Below are 15,688 nucleotides of genomic sequence, written 5' to 3'. Positions count from 1 at the left end.
ATAAAACTATAGGAGATAAAATAAATAAATGCAAAAGTTGCAATTGAAATATAGAAAAGAGTAGTAATGAAAAAGAATGGAACTATATGCTATTCTTCTAGTTCTATGTACTCAATTCACACGAGATTGGACCATAAAATAAATACTCACAAAAAAGGTATCTTTGTTAGTACCAAAATTCCCCCAATATCCACGAAATGGTTGCATTTGAATTTCAGACATAATTATCAAACTAGACTTACATATCAGGTAAAATCCAAACTTTTGCAAGAAAGACGAGATACAAGATTTTGAGCAAATGTAAGAGAGGCCAATCATGATTCTATTCCTTTAAAGTTCGATCCCGTGACATATCCTTCGTCGATATCGACCTGGAGACACTTGTTTGGCCCATTCTGCAACAAAGCATGCATAAAATCAACCAATAGGCAGTTAATACTATGCTCAAATCACATATGCAATGAAATTGTCTGAATAAATAAAATGTCAAATGCAATGTAGGAAATTGTGGAACTTATGCCCGGAAAATATTACCAGAATTTCATACCTTAAGGGATGGGGCTTGATTTGTGACTATCGTCGCTTAACACAAATGTCTACAACTTCTTGACTTTCCAGGCATTATATTTTCTGGTTTCCTGCTTGTATCTTTTCCATTCTCTCAAGGCAGCGAGGAGCACGTGAAGAGAAACCGGAAGAAAGAAGGGCTGCCAAGAACCAGAGCAGACAATTAGACAAAAACTCTTAACATCGCGGTCTAAATAAATGGAATGTTGTTAAACCATGTCACTAAACATCGTAAATTCATGAAAGCAGAGCTATTAAATGGTGCGTCACGTGTGGCAGGGTAGATTTAGAGAGAGTTCAGTTCTACATTAAGTTCAAGAAGACCCTGAAATTGTTTTCTCAACTTTTTTTGAGCTGTTTTAATTCCAGCTCTTTCACAAGGAAGGTGTAATGTTAGAAATGTGTGGAGATATAAAGTTCATAAGCATATATATTTTGATAACTGGTGAGCTTAGAATTGCATGAATCCTCCTCGCTCTAGGGGTGAGCATTCGGATTTTCGATTCGGATTTTGCAAAATCCGGCAAATTCTGAACCAATCCGAAAATCGAAAATTCGAAATCCAAACTAAAAAAATCTGAACCAAACTGAAAAATTCGAAATTCTAAATATTTTTAATTATTTTTAAAAAAATTTAAATTTCTTTTATATTTTATAATATTAAATATATATAATGTATAAAAATTAAATATATTAAAATATAATTAATAATTTTGAGTTTTTTATATTAAAATATAATATTTTCTTATAAAATATTTAAATATATGTAATAAAAAATATATATATTAAAATGTTATATTTCGGATTTCGGATTGGTTCGGATTTTAAGTATACAAATCCGATCCGATTCGAAACTCCGAAATTTGTCAAAAATTCAATCCGAACCTATCCAAAAATCCGAAAAATCCGAACCAAATTTTAAATTTCGGTTTGGTTCGGATTGGATTTTTGAATTTCGAATATTTTGCTCACCCCTACCTCGCTAAACAAGTTATTATTAACCATGAATCAATTTTCGTCCTCTATTTTATATGATTAACGTATTACATAATCAACGTATAGAAGAGTGTTAAGACTTACTGAGTAGACAGCAAAACAATGCTCAAATGAGTAGTAGCTCACAGACATCATAGATGGGTGATAAAATGCGTCTTCAGCGAAGGACCTTGCTTGTCTCGAAGAAACTGAAACAAAAGGTGTTACATATGTCAGCGTATATCTTCGGTGCAACTATACAACAATCCATCATCACAGCCAAATTTTAATAGTAACCATACCGGCAGAGGCATCATAAGATCCATCAGACATATTGCTCAATGCCAATTTTGCAGCTTCAAGTGAATACTTTACCTGCTTGATATTGAAAAGAGGATAAACATATCGTATGTCTAATTGAAATAGAACTAAAAGCTGTAATTTCCAGTCTTTTATCAGTGGGGAAAAAATCCTAACAGATAATTAGTTCACTGGGGAGGGTGAATGATGTATCCATAAGCTGGTTCAACCATTTATTAAGGACATGCATTTGTTAAGAATCGATGTTCGTACAGCAGGTTAGAAACTTGTCAAGCAAAAAACCTGAGGATGAGAGAGAAATTTTGTCAACATCACAGCCCAGGAGTTTGATAGGAGTCTTAAGTCAATATTATCAAGATTGAAACCATTAAGAACAAAAATCGCACCTCATTGCATACATTTCATACTATTGGGATACAAACATAAAATAATTTAAATTACTGCAGTATCAGCATCTGTGGAAATGCAAAATTTAATTTCACTTATAACAGACACTAGAAAAAAATAAAAGAAATAACTGCTAGGACTCACCTGTTTGCCAATTTCATCCTTAATGATCATTCTTGGAAGTGACTGAACCTGTTTTCCAATTTTATCTTGAATGCTTAATAGTCGAGAACAAAAATAAATATATATATATATATATGCAACTGTGCATGGATGATGTACCAATCGAGAAAGTGATCCAAGAGTTGTGGCACATTGAAGAAGATTAAAACACGTGTGCTGTCGTGACAAAACATCCAATTCCCTTCAAACCAGAACAACAAATATGTGATCAGTTTCAGGCAAGCACTGGAGTAAATCTCAGACTACCAGCAGAGATATCTAAGGAGACACGATGGAAACAAATATATCTTGCATCCAGCTATTCACTACTATAATGTTGGGCAAATATTAAGAACTTGGAAAATTAGCATCTTATTTTCCCAGGGTCTTGTCTGATCTTTATCATAAGCTCGACAAAAAGAACCCAGTAATTCACATTCACTACCCAAAACAGAACATGGATCTCCATGAATTCCAACATAGAGTCAGAAGTACATCTTACAAAAAGCGGGGGTTGGGGGGTGGGAATGATTCAATAATTAAGAAAGAGTTGAGCATTATGTTTGTCAAGAGTGCTTTTACTATGGAACATCTCAATCACCAAATAGGCAATTTGCAATCATATAGTAGATAAAAATTTTAATTTACTATCAGCATATGAAGTGATATAACAGAATTTTCTCTATTGTGATCAAGAAGTCATTAAGCAATTAGGATATAGTATTTCAAGCATAAAACTACTTTTTTTTCATCTTCTAAAGCCACATTTTTTTATCACCCACAGCTTGTTTCTCACCATTCAGTGAAGCCTCTTTCACTGGTCAATAGCCGAAATGTCCCTGATACATCACCAAAGTGGTCTTTGGACCTCAGACTGAAGAGTTGCCGCAACTGACCTACGAAGACTTCAAAAATTTTTCGCAGATCCTGTTTTTTAGAAAGAAAATTGAAATAAAGTTGAAAAAGTTGCCGGCATATATATAATATTGTACAGGGCACAGGAAGGATTACCAAGGTCTAAAAACAATTAATTACACTGTAATTCAGTGCACGGATTGGACAAAAGGCATAGATGAAAAAGTATTATGAAACATCAACTAGATTTTCATTATTCCTGCATACTCATTACATATATAACCCCCTTAATCAGAAAAGGATATATTTCTGTAAGTTAAATGTTAGCAAGAAAATTTCGCTAGAGAAAAATAAATGATTTCTGGTTGAAGTCTCCATAGAATGATCCCTAATACAAGAACAAGATTTGATTGATGTAAGGAAGGGTACCATGCACTGCAGCTGTTTTCATAACCAATTCGTGTATACTACCAAGAAAAAGAAAGGGGGGATCTTAGATTCAGTATAATAATAAAAATTACGGTTTCTAGTTGAAAAAAAATGTTATAATTTTGCATTTGGTGAAATCTATCATGGTAATTTTAATCAATAATCATTAGTCTCTTGAAAACAAAGTAATGCATGACTCATATTTTGAACACCGATAAAATTGTAATCAAGAAAATACAGTGCATGAAGCTTAGAAACATTCTCGCTCTAAAAAACAAGAGTAGTTGTTGACAAAATTGTGGCCAAATTTTAACATGCTACAATATAATATATAGTACGAAAATTGAAAAGTAAGAAATGGGGCCAAAAACCCACACCTCAGTAATTTTTGTGATGGTTAATTAGTAAAATAACAACCTTTTTCCATACATTGCTAACAACAGCAACTTACCTCAGGAGAAATTTTTTGTCTGACATGCGACTCTACTTTCGAATCATTCAAACAAGCTGAAGGATTCCAAACAACAACACTTCCCCACATCTAAAAGTGGACAACAGATAAACATTAGATTTCATGGGGACAAAAAAGAGAGTAAACATGATGCATACACATGTAACTCACTGGAGATATATATCCATTAGTTGCAGAAATTTCTCCAGTTGGGAGCTGCAGTTGAAGTGGACACTCAGATGCAGATGGCACGTATCTAGCATAAGGGGAACCAAATCAAAAGGCAATGACATTCAACAGTTTCCAGGTCAGATCATAGGGTACTTACTGATACTGGAATAAATTTAAATTTGAATCATGATAACTCAGAAGCCAACTACCATGACTGCATAGGAGCTTTAAATCAAAAGAATATTTTATTATATTATATTGTTAAAGTTGCTGTCATCCACTCTTTTATTCTTTCAAACAGGGACTCCAACAATAACTATATCTAACAAAATTATTATATGGTTGAACTGAATGATATTATAAGCAAAAATATTGCATAATAGTTTATTTTGCGGATCCAAACAAATTGAAAATAGTGCTAAAGATTATATGACAAAATTTGGAGGCTCTAACTGTGATAATTAAGTGAGTTACAGATCATATACCACAAGCTGCTGTATCAAACTACAAAAATAAAAATAAAAATAAAATCAAGAGAGTTAAAGATTATACACCACAAACTGGAGAATCTTCGAGCGCCCTCCAGCTGCAGTTGAACTATCCAAATGCCACTCATTTGAGTTTACCTATGATGTTTTGACAGATGAGTTGAGTCGAGAAACAACTTAAAGTATTTTTGTAAAGGTAAAAAGATCATTTCTTGAATGGCTGACCAAAGTAGAATAGAAATAATGTAAATATAATGCAATAAGGACGTATAGATAACATCAGACAATACTAACAAAGGTCAACAGATACGAAAATAATCAGCAGGTTTTTCAGTGATAACAAGCTAGTATGCTAGTGATCATTAATCAAGGACAAGGAAGCATATTTAGGGAAATTCAACCATAAACAATATACCCACTACTTTTTCCTTTTCATTCAATCAAATCAATGTATTAATGTCTATCTTGATACATACAAGGTTACTTTGTAAGCAATCAGTTTTATAACAGAACTTTTACCATGCATGGAAATTTTATGCTATATTGTGTTCATAATAGTGAAAACATTCAAGAAACTGAGAGAAAAAATAATAAACATATGATATGACTGAACAAAAATAATAGTAGGTTCTTGTTTTACCAAATGCAATTAACCTTAATTAATTGAATCTCTTTTAATGCAATACTCAAAACATGAAGATAATATAGTTCAATTAAATAGTCAAACTATCATTATAGTATCATCAATAAATTGTCTATGCGGTTTTCCCTAATAGGAAATTTCCAATAAAGAGGAAGCACAGGGAAAACATACAAAGAAAGGAAGATCTTTCATGGTAAAAATATAGCTGCCCAGCTTGTCATCAAAGTTGGAAAATGAAGACTTTGGGGTGTGGTATAAAACCTGTGTAATCAGAAGAAATTTAAGAATCCAATTAATTCCAATGGTGTCATCCTGATAAAACAACTGAAACTGAAAGCAGAGATAAACAAGAGATAGGCATGACCTGGCTCTCCACTCTAATATCCGCAAGAGGCTTCAAAGATTTGGCTATAGGAGCTAAGAGTTCATCATCCATCTCTTGGAATTCCCTGCGGAAACAATTACTTTATTTGTGCATTTTGTAATACAGCAGACATGCCAACTCTCATCTATGATGAAATTGGATAAAACATTGTTTGTGTTTTTTTCCCAAAAATGATTGACTTGCAACTCTATGAATAGTTGAATTAACTCATCAGTTTATGACTTCGACAACGAATATTACACTGGCTGGGCTGAACAAGAAATCAGCTAAACAGGTCCTCCTTGTACAAGACCCACAGTTACTCACAATAATAAGTAAGTGCAGAAATTTATCATTTTCAACACCATGTAAACAGAGAAATATCAACAAAAGTTCCATACCAGTCGAAAGTCCAATCTTGTGGATTGGCATTCAGCAAATTGAAGGAAAGCACAATCCTGCCATCAGCCCCCACAGGCATAAACTCCCCGCTAATCGAACCTTCTTCTTTTCCTCCATTAACAAACACTTTCACAAAAATCTCTGCCACCTTCCTAACAGCATCCTCCTGTGGAATCCCACCCACAAGCCACGCATGCCTATACTTCCCAACAACTGCCCTCACTCCCTCCTCCTCACCCCTTCTAACCACAATCACTGTATAGACTGTTCCATCAATTCTGAGGTTACCTCTATCATTAAGCAGCGAATGCAGATAGTCATCAAACAACTTATCATCATATTTTCCGGAATCCTCATACTTACTCAGCTCATTTAACACGCCGCATTTCCAGTTCATACTATTGGCGCTGAGGAAACAACCAGAGCCGGATTCTAAGGCCACGGAAACACTGGAATTATAACTGCAAGCGCCACAGGAATTGAAATCTTCCACGGCAAGTTGTCTCATTTGAGATTCAATTGAAACCGATAACTCATCAGCAGAAAGCGAAGATCCAAGGGTATCTACAAAAACTGCTTGAAGCTTGCATGGAAAATGCAGATGATTTGACTCAACCGAGGCCGACAAATCATCGATTTCTCGGAACGGCAGCGGTGATCTGTAAATTTCCACTGATTTCAACAAAAATGGAAGACCTGCACTCAAAAAAGAAATGCAAAACTGTATAAGCACGACAATTTGACTTCACTATTTAAAAGCTGAGAAGGACTTTCAGAGCAGTAGACGAGAGATTTTCTGACCTAACACGAACGATACGAGCACAGTTAGAGTGAGGATCAAACGCTTCAATCCCGGTCTGGTCTTGCGCATGGTCTCGGGGTCGAAATCTTGGTCGGATTTCGAGGCATCGGAGGCTGATGGCGCCTGAGCTTCTGAGATTTCATCCATCGCCGGCGGAGTTGCTTGGCGGTCACGGTGGCTTCCACCGTCACTAAAGACTTAGCCTAATTGCAATACGATCCCTGAAAATTACGAAATATCTAGAAAAGCCCTTGCGAAGTAGTCCCTCCCGTCCGTTTACGTTTTGAATAGCATTTTAATTTTTATAATTTAAAATTTTGTTAATATTAATTAAATTATTTATCTTAATTTCCAATATAACTGGACAATTAATACTCGATGGAGAAAGTATTTTAATATTGAGATTACCGATTCTCAGCATGTTCTATAATTTTCTTGAGTTAGGTAGAACTTGAACCTAATTACTATATATTTATGTCAAATATCAAATCAAACACCTATTTTTTATTTTTTATATTATACTAAAAATCAATTTTACTCAAAATCCAAACCCCCAAACAAACACACCCTTAATAGAAAATCTATTTGGGATGTGTTTGTTTGAATTAATCCATTTGGGATGTGTTTGTTTGTTAATTTTTGTTTTTGGATTTGAATTTTTGAATAGTAAAAATTTTAATGGTAGTTTATTATGATATAAATAGATTGGTGAGATGTTTTGAATGTAAAATAAATTTGTAATATAATATAAAAGTTTAAAATATATATATTTAATTTAATATGTTAAAAGGAAAAAAGAATATAAATAGGAAAACCCAAACAACACAACCTTACGTTTGAAAACCACAGAAGCATTTCCCCTGAGATTTGAACATGTGAAAATTACAGGAACCAAAGGAAGTCATGAAGTGTGCCATAAGAGCATTCGATCATACACTCTATATCCCAAATGTCTTCAAATCATAAAACATCAAACATAGATTATCAATGTCTAGTTCGAACCCGAGGTCGAGGGCGAAAATTCAGAAACAACAAAAGAAGAGATAGACGGGGGAGCAATGCAGTGGCCGAAGATAGGGCGAGCAAGCAAAGGGGGGAGCTCCCATTATTCCCACAGCTTATAATGGCACAACGATGGATGGATGGGCGAAGCTCATCTTTTAGCCTGTTTCTTTCTCCACACAGTGCGACCCCTGTTGATTTCAGACCCATTGTCCGATAATCTTAACAAATGCAAGAACTGAAGGCAGTCGTTCTCTTCTTTACCAACTGGAGAAGATGATCCGTTGGTTCCCTGAAGTTCCAAAACTGTTTCAGCCACTGTTGGCTCGGGGCTGGTGAGGGAGTCGACCACATCATCATGCTGGCACTCGCGCCTGTAGTCCAATGTTATGGTTTGCAGCTCGTGGGTGTCGATTATTTCTTGAGGCATGCTCTGTGGGGAAATAAAAAGAGAGTCAAATAGCAGAAACTGTGCTCGCTAAACCAAGAGAAATTGGACGACCGGATTTCACTTATGGAGCAAGATAGTAAAGGGCTCAGTTTGTGTAATTCAAAGATTTTCAAAGAGCTTTACAATTTGTTGGGTGAGTAAATTCCAGGAATTTAGAAAGCACACGATCATGTAAGATTAAATAATCTTCGACTTAAATTCAAAATTAAAAATTCATAGAGTCAGACCAAAACCTAAAGAAGTGCTTTGATGAAACCAAGATTGAAATGACAACATTAAATGTTCTATTTTACCAAACTTACATAAAATACGAACGAAGTCTAAAGAAAACGAGCAGAGAATAGCAAGGGGGCACCAGTCATAAATGAGATATGATCATAAGTGTAGAAGGTTGACTATATTTAATCCGATGTTATAACTTAATCCCTACTCAGCCCTATTACTTTAAAATTGCCTAGAAGAGGGGCTACTTATTGAAAGTCGTTTCCCTGAACCACATACATGACCAACCTATGTAGCACCTACAGAGCATAATTTATGACCAAGTCTGCAGTAAATTCAAGAGATAGCAACGAGACGAATAAAACCAATCGTAGGCAATTAGAATATCAAGAAGTAGCAAATAGCAACCAACCTCTAGAACCCATCCGATGTAGGTGACATTATTTATGTGCTGGTTCATGTCAAGATCAGCTCGCCTAGGCTGCCAAAACAGAATACGCACTTCAGGTTATTGAAGGTGCAACGCACGTTTACTCGTGTAAATAAAAGCGCAAGATCACTTACCACAAGCCTGAGTTTGGAATACTGAGCTGGATCGTCTAGTTTAGCAATTTTCTTCAGGCTGGCATTATTCTCTTCGGGGAAAGCTAATCTGTTATTGACATTACAAGAAAAGAAAAGAAAGATATGGCAAAAGAAACCTGGTATTTGTAGCGGACATCGTGTTAATGAATAGAAAATAAATGCTTTACCTAAGTGTTTTGGGGCAAAAAACTAGGTATTCGTCGCGGACATCATCAGAGACTTTCTGAAGCCTTCTGGTGTCTTGATTCATCATCACCCATTTACTGCAATAATATGACAGGTTATCACAGCTACTCTGGAATTCCCGAAGAGTCTGAACTACTATTAAGCATCTAACAGCATAGAGTAGCAATCAATGTAACACTGGGAGAGGATATAACCTAACATTATCGTCCATTATAGCTAAACAATATATCCCAAATTTAACATTGTGTGGCACATTATTTTCAGATTCACGGGCATAAAGCAGGATGAGTTAAATTGCTTCGTGTGTGTTGTGTTTGCTTCCATCCTTGTTCTGTGATTCATTGTCTAATCCAAGCTAACCGACAATCTTTATATGAAATTTATTAAGACCTGGTTGCCCGTCCGATGACTTCACCAGTGGCACAATCTTTGAGAATCCAATCACGTCTGGTGCCAATCCTGCCTTCACCTTGGCACCACGTCTCAATCTCAACAACATCGCTCCTGTTTCAAGAGATACGTATGAAAGTCACACAACATGAAGCTCGGAATTGCCATGATTGGGTACGAATTCAAGCAACATTACCAGGCTGGGTATTTGTAGATCTCAATGTGCATACGAGACGTCACCCAAATGAGATGTAGTTTTCTCATGGTCGGTGTAGTAGCAAATCCATCCGTTGAAAAACCAACACTTTGAGCATGATTGCCGCCAACCTCCTGCATAGATTAACGGCATATAGAACAATTAACAAAAACAAGCAAAGATGAAAAAGGTATCCCAAGAAAGATGTAATTGCACCAAGGCAGAAAACAAACAAAATTACGACGTTTAACAAGCATTCGAACAAAGTATCCAACTACACATAGAAAGCCATCTGTCATAGAGAGGTGTTGGCATATTCACTCACCTCATCTTTGAAAAACCATTCCTTATATCCCACAATCAAACAAGAACACCAACAACAACAGGACAGAACATCAATAATCATCTGAACTTTTTTTCGAACAAAATAAACTGCCCTTCTACTTACCCTCCTATCTAATGCCTAAATAATTGACCAAACCAAAGCCCTAAATCCCAACCTTGTTTGTCGATCCTTTTGTATCATTTACACTACAAGTTAGGGGGAAATTGTACAAACAATAGTAGCCTACATTGCCCAAATCATGGCAAATAAATCAGAAAGCAACCGTCTTTGCCAAGAGCATATGCATGCATTCCCAATTCCAAATCTATCAGTTTTCCAATTTATAAAACCATATGAACTTGGGGGAAATGGTCTGAATGACCTGAATCCATGAACAAATAGCTAAGCAATCGCTATGAAACACAACACCTCACAAAATACTAGAAAACCAGAAACAAAAATTGGACACGAAACCTGCAAAAGATTGGCGATGGTCTCAACGGTGGCGGTTTTGTTAATTCCAACCTCATAGCACCTCACAATAAACTTCTCCTTGTAAGAAAAGCCGTCCTCAGTCAAGCTGCCCAGCCGAAGCCGGTCCGCCAGGCTCGGCTCCTGCGGCTTGCTCTTCGGCTCGCCCGTCGCCACCGCCGCCACACGCAGCAAACGCGCCCCACTCCGAGCCCCACACCGGACGACGCCGTCGCCGCACCGCCGACGAATCGAGCCGCAGAGGCGTGTGTTCCTCTGGCCCTCGCCGACGCTGACGGCACCGCAAGGCGGAAATGCGGCTCCCTTGAGCAACATTGGTGGAAGAATCGGTGTATGGAGGAGCTGAAAGGCGGTTAGATTTTAGCAATTCTCAAAGAATTGCATGCCACAGAGCAGAAGGATCTGTTGTGTGAGGGGGAAAAGAGAGGGCAGGCAGCAGAGAGTGTAAGAAAGAAGAGAGAGAGAGAGGTTGGTTTTGTAACGTGGATGGATCGATCGATCGATCGATGTGAACGAGGCGAAACTCCCCTCCCCAACTTCCCAGGGTGGGACCGCACCGCACCGCAGCGGAGGGTAGGGTGGGCGCTGAGAAAATGGGCTCGATTTGGGGCGAAATTGCGATTCTTGCCACGCGGAAGATCCGCGAGGAAGGAGGGCTTTGCGTCTACGTCTGCATCTCCGCTGGGAATCGGATCGAATTTTGTGGGCAATAAAGTGAGGGAAGGGGAAGGCAGAGGTGGATCGTTCTTGTGACCACGGGCAATTACTGCTACTGAACTGGTAGGCAATCTGACACTGCATCTGCATCTGAATCTTGGTTAGAACCCCTGCCTCCCCCACTTCTTTCTTGTTCTTTTTTCTTTTATTTTTTCCTTAAAAAAATAAAAGTGAAATTAGTCCACTAATCAATAGCAGCATAAATTCACAGTAAATAGTTAAATTTTTGTAAATCAAACTGATGCAAATTCTCAGTCAAAAAAAAAAAGAAAAAAAAAATTGTAAATCAAATGATAAGATATACTCCTTTCATATTGTCATTTTTCGTTACTATTTCATAATTCGGTAATTTGCTACGTATAATAAATATTCTTCCAATTTATTTTATTTTACATAAATGTCATTATTTTTATATTACTAACAAAAGTATAAGATGCAATCCAATATAAATTTTTGGACTCTATCTTGCAAAATTAAAATTTAAATGCGAAAAAAATAGAATTTAATGGAAAATTTTAACATGCGAGTAAAGACATAGCTGCATAAAATTAAATAAATTTTAAATGTTAAATTTTAAATTATATAGAAAATATGTATTTTAAAGCGATAACTAGGGTGTGTTTCTTTTGATGGGTTTAAAAAAAAGTTTGGTTTGAGTTTAGTATTAAAATGATGTATGATGAGATATTTTATAAAAAAAAAATATATATATTTTTTAAAACGCATAGTCCAAATAGTAAAAATCTCGAATTTTTTTGCAATAAAAAACATATTAAGAAAAAGTAAAAATGTGTTCTTTTGACGGAAAGTTTCAAAAATTTACTGTAGAGTAAAAAAAAAAAAAAACACAAAATTAAAGGCTACTAGACAAAGACTAAAGCTTACATTCGTAAAATACTACATAATATATCTCTCTTTTTATTTCATAATTCACTTTGTTCATCCTCAACATGTATGGTCGAAACTGTTATATTATCTTAGGATATCATTTTAAGGAAAATAAATAAATAATCACTACATAACACATCTACATTTTATTTCATCTACTTTTATTTTAATTAATAATAATAATAACTTCTAATTCACAACACTTCTTTTAAAAAAATTAATTTTTGTTTAAATAAATTATTTTATTTAGAAAAACAAAATTTAACAAGAATATGAGCAAATTTTCACGGTTACATAAGAATACAAAATGAGTTCTAAAAATAGTTCTAAAAACCACAAGTCACAATCCCTCTAAAAGCCTTCAAAATAAATCGAGTCATAATTATATATATCACTGTCAAATAAGAATACAATTTTATTTTACTTTTTAGGTGAAAAAATACAATGTTCAATTTTTTTTAAAAAATATTACATATATTCATTATTTTTATATTATATATACAAATTTATATACTTCACATTAAAGAAAATATCACTTTAAACTATTTTATAAAACAAACACACCTTATACAGATAAATAAATTTGAAATTACTTTAAACTATTAAAATTATCAAATAAGACCAATTAATGTCAAGATAATTTTTTCATTAAATTTTCTAATTTATTTAAAAATATTATAAATTATATTTAAAAATTTCAAATAATCTAGCATAATAATAATAATACAGATAAGACGATCATTTAGATTAAGAACAAAATATTTTAAATAGTGTAATTTAATAGGTTAATTACAGTAATTGTAATATTATTTTTTTATATAAATGGTGTTGTTAATCTTTTTAAAATAAAAATTAATATAAATATATATAAATAAAAACATTTTAAAACATGTGTTTAAAACGTTATATTTCAATAATAGAAATATCATTTTATAAAAAATAAAATTATATAATACAAATAAATAAAAATTATATTTATTTATAATTAACGTAAATTTATTTTATAAAATATGAAAAGTTTTAAATATAGATATAAAGATATATAGAAATAAAGAGATTTAAAAATAATCTATGTGTAATAGATTTAGAATTTTATTAAATTGATTTAAATTTATCAAATTTACCAAAATAGAAAAAACATATCTTACATGGAATGGATTAAAAATGAAAAAAAAAAAGTTAATATGTGACTGAAATGGATTAAAAATTTACTTTCATTAGCCGTCCATTCAATTTATCTCATTACTAATTTTGACAAAGTCAAATATTTAACATTTAAATTTTGCCTTTCATTCAACATAATTGACACTACTTTTATTACATTATATTTTTATTTTATTTAATTACTAGCTAGAATTTTAAAATATCCTTAACTATTTTTTTATACTATTTTAATTTTAATTTTAATAATAAAATTTTATTTTTATTATTATTATTTTTTTTTTACTATAGCCCATTATGAACAGGCTATATTTTTACAAGTATATATATATATATTGTTGGTAGAAAAAGGTAAGTTTTATAAATGAAAGGTCATTAATAAATGAAAAGTTGTGACCTGTCAAGTATAAAGAATAGAAAATATTAGAAACCGAGAAGGGAAAGTCATTTGTAATATTCTTCCCCTCCAATTAAAAATGATTTTTTTTTTTTCTATTTTTAATAAATTCAATTAACTTTAATTTAAAATTTAAAAATTTTAATTTAAATAATATTTGATACTATATATGTCATATGATTACGACACCATATCTTTTGATATAATTATATTTATATAATTTATTACACAAAATATATTATATTTGTATTATATTGGACTAACATAAATATTTTTGTTATTTTTTTATGTGTCCTAAGTATTGATTTAATAATTAATATAAAAAATCTACACACAAAAAAGTCATTATACTCGTCCTATAAGACTAAAGTAGTATAATATTTTATAAATAAAAAATACATAAAGTTTATTTAATTTTATTTTTATTGAAATAATATTTTAATTTATATTTCATAATAAGAATATTTTTAATTTTTATTGAAACATTCGAGACTCAATGTCGAAAAATATAAAATTAATTAATTTTTTTTATTTTTATATTATACTATAATTTTTTTTTTACATTTAAAATATAATATTACAATACATTTATTTATGTCATATCAAAATAACTATTTAAATTTTACTTTTTATTGTTAAAAAATTTAAACCCAAAAACTCAAACCTTAAACAAACACATCCTAAAGAGTTAGCCCAAATATTTGTACTGAAATACATCAAATATAACTCTAGATTACAACATAATATAAAATATTATTTCGCAAATATACAGGGAAGTTGCAAGGGTGTGTTTGTTTTTGACATAATTTGAATGTATATATATATATATATATATATTTTTTTTTTTACGTAAAATATAAAAAATTATATAAAAAATATAAAAATAATAAATATCTATAATATATTAATATTTTTAAAAGATTGTATGATAAGAACGTTGAAAGAACGCACCTTGAGTGTTTAAAATTTAAATCATAAAATTTTGATTTAATTTATATTCTTAGGGTGTGTTTGAGGATTGGATTTTAAATATTAATTTTTTTTTCTTAAAATATCAAATCAAATATTTATTTTTTATTTTTTATATTATATTAAAAATCAATTTTACATTTAAAACATTACATCAATACTTATTTATATTATATCGTATGACTATTCAAATTAAAAATTTTTATTATTTAAATCTTAACTCAACAGACCCAAACAAACACATTTAATCATAATAAATGATGGGATCGTATTTTAATTTGAATTCATATTAATAATATAAAAATTATATTTTGAAAAATACTTATAATAATATATATTTGTTATACTTGTCTTTGAAATCATGCCAGTTTTATTGAAAACATAAAAATATTAAAAGAGATATAATGAGTAAATAATGAATAATATATCAATAAAATAATTATTATATAATAAAATAATTATTAAATTAAAATTAAAATAATAAAATTAAAAGAAATATAATTAATAAATAATTAATAATATATCAATAAAATAATTATAAATTAAAATTAAAATAATAAAATTAAAAAGTTATAAATTAAAATTTTAAAATAAAATTAAATTGTATAATTATTTTATAAAACGAAATATTTAAGGAGACCAAAAATTGATTGGGGCAACAAATTCACAAATTCTTAAAAAACTCCAAAC

General features: G+C 32.0%; 2 protein-coding genes across 2 annotated transcripts; both read right to left on the bottom strand.

Moving 5' to 3' along the window:
* Positions 1–115: 115 nt before the first annotated feature.
* On the bottom strand, positions 116–7,274 carry LOC127252013 (uncharacterized). Its single transcript, XM_051276009.1, has 14 exons — positions 7,017–7,274; positions 6,215–6,911; positions 5,814–5,898; positions 5,621–5,710; positions 4,871–4,944; positions 4,319–4,403; positions 4,148–4,237; positions 3,209–3,339; positions 2,533–2,614; positions 2,395–2,442; positions 1,845–1,917; positions 1,648–1,751; positions 548–707; positions 116–395 (listed from the first exon to the last, which is right to left on the bottom strand). The coding sequence occupies exons 1-13, from the start codon at positions 7,162–7,164 to the stop codon at positions 597–599; spliced, it is 1,818 nt and encodes a 605-aa protein (XP_051131966.1). The 5' UTR covers positions 7,165–7,274; the 3' UTR covers positions 116–395; positions 548–596.
* Positions 7,275–7,852: 578 nt separating this feature from the next.
* LOC127252017 (oleoyl-acyl carrier protein thioesterase, chloroplastic) lies at positions 7,853–11,653 on the bottom strand. The gene is made up of 7 exons (XM_051276013.1): positions 10,849–11,653; positions 10,050–10,183; positions 9,854–9,967; positions 9,445–9,540; positions 9,257–9,344; positions 9,105–9,173; positions 7,853–8,452 (listed from the first exon to the last, which is right to left on the bottom strand). The coding sequence occupies exons 1-7, from the start codon at positions 11,179–11,181 to the stop codon at positions 8,171–8,173; spliced, it is 1,116 nt and encodes a 371-aa protein (XP_051131970.1). The 5' UTR covers positions 11,182–11,653; the 3' UTR covers positions 7,853–8,170.
* Between the last annotated feature and the right edge of the window lie 4,035 nt (positions 11,654–15,688).

This window comes from Andrographis paniculata, unplaced genomic scaffold (genome assembly GCF_009805555.1).
Source record: "Andrographis paniculata isolate CXL003 unplaced genomic scaffold, ASM980555v1 Contig45END, whole genome shotgun sequence".
Classification (NCBI taxonomy): Eukaryota; Viridiplantae; Streptophyta; class Magnoliopsida; order Lamiales; family Acanthaceae; genus Andrographis; species Andrographis paniculata.
Note: the sequence above shows the minus strand (reverse complement) of the source record. Positions and strands in the feature narration are given on the sequence as shown.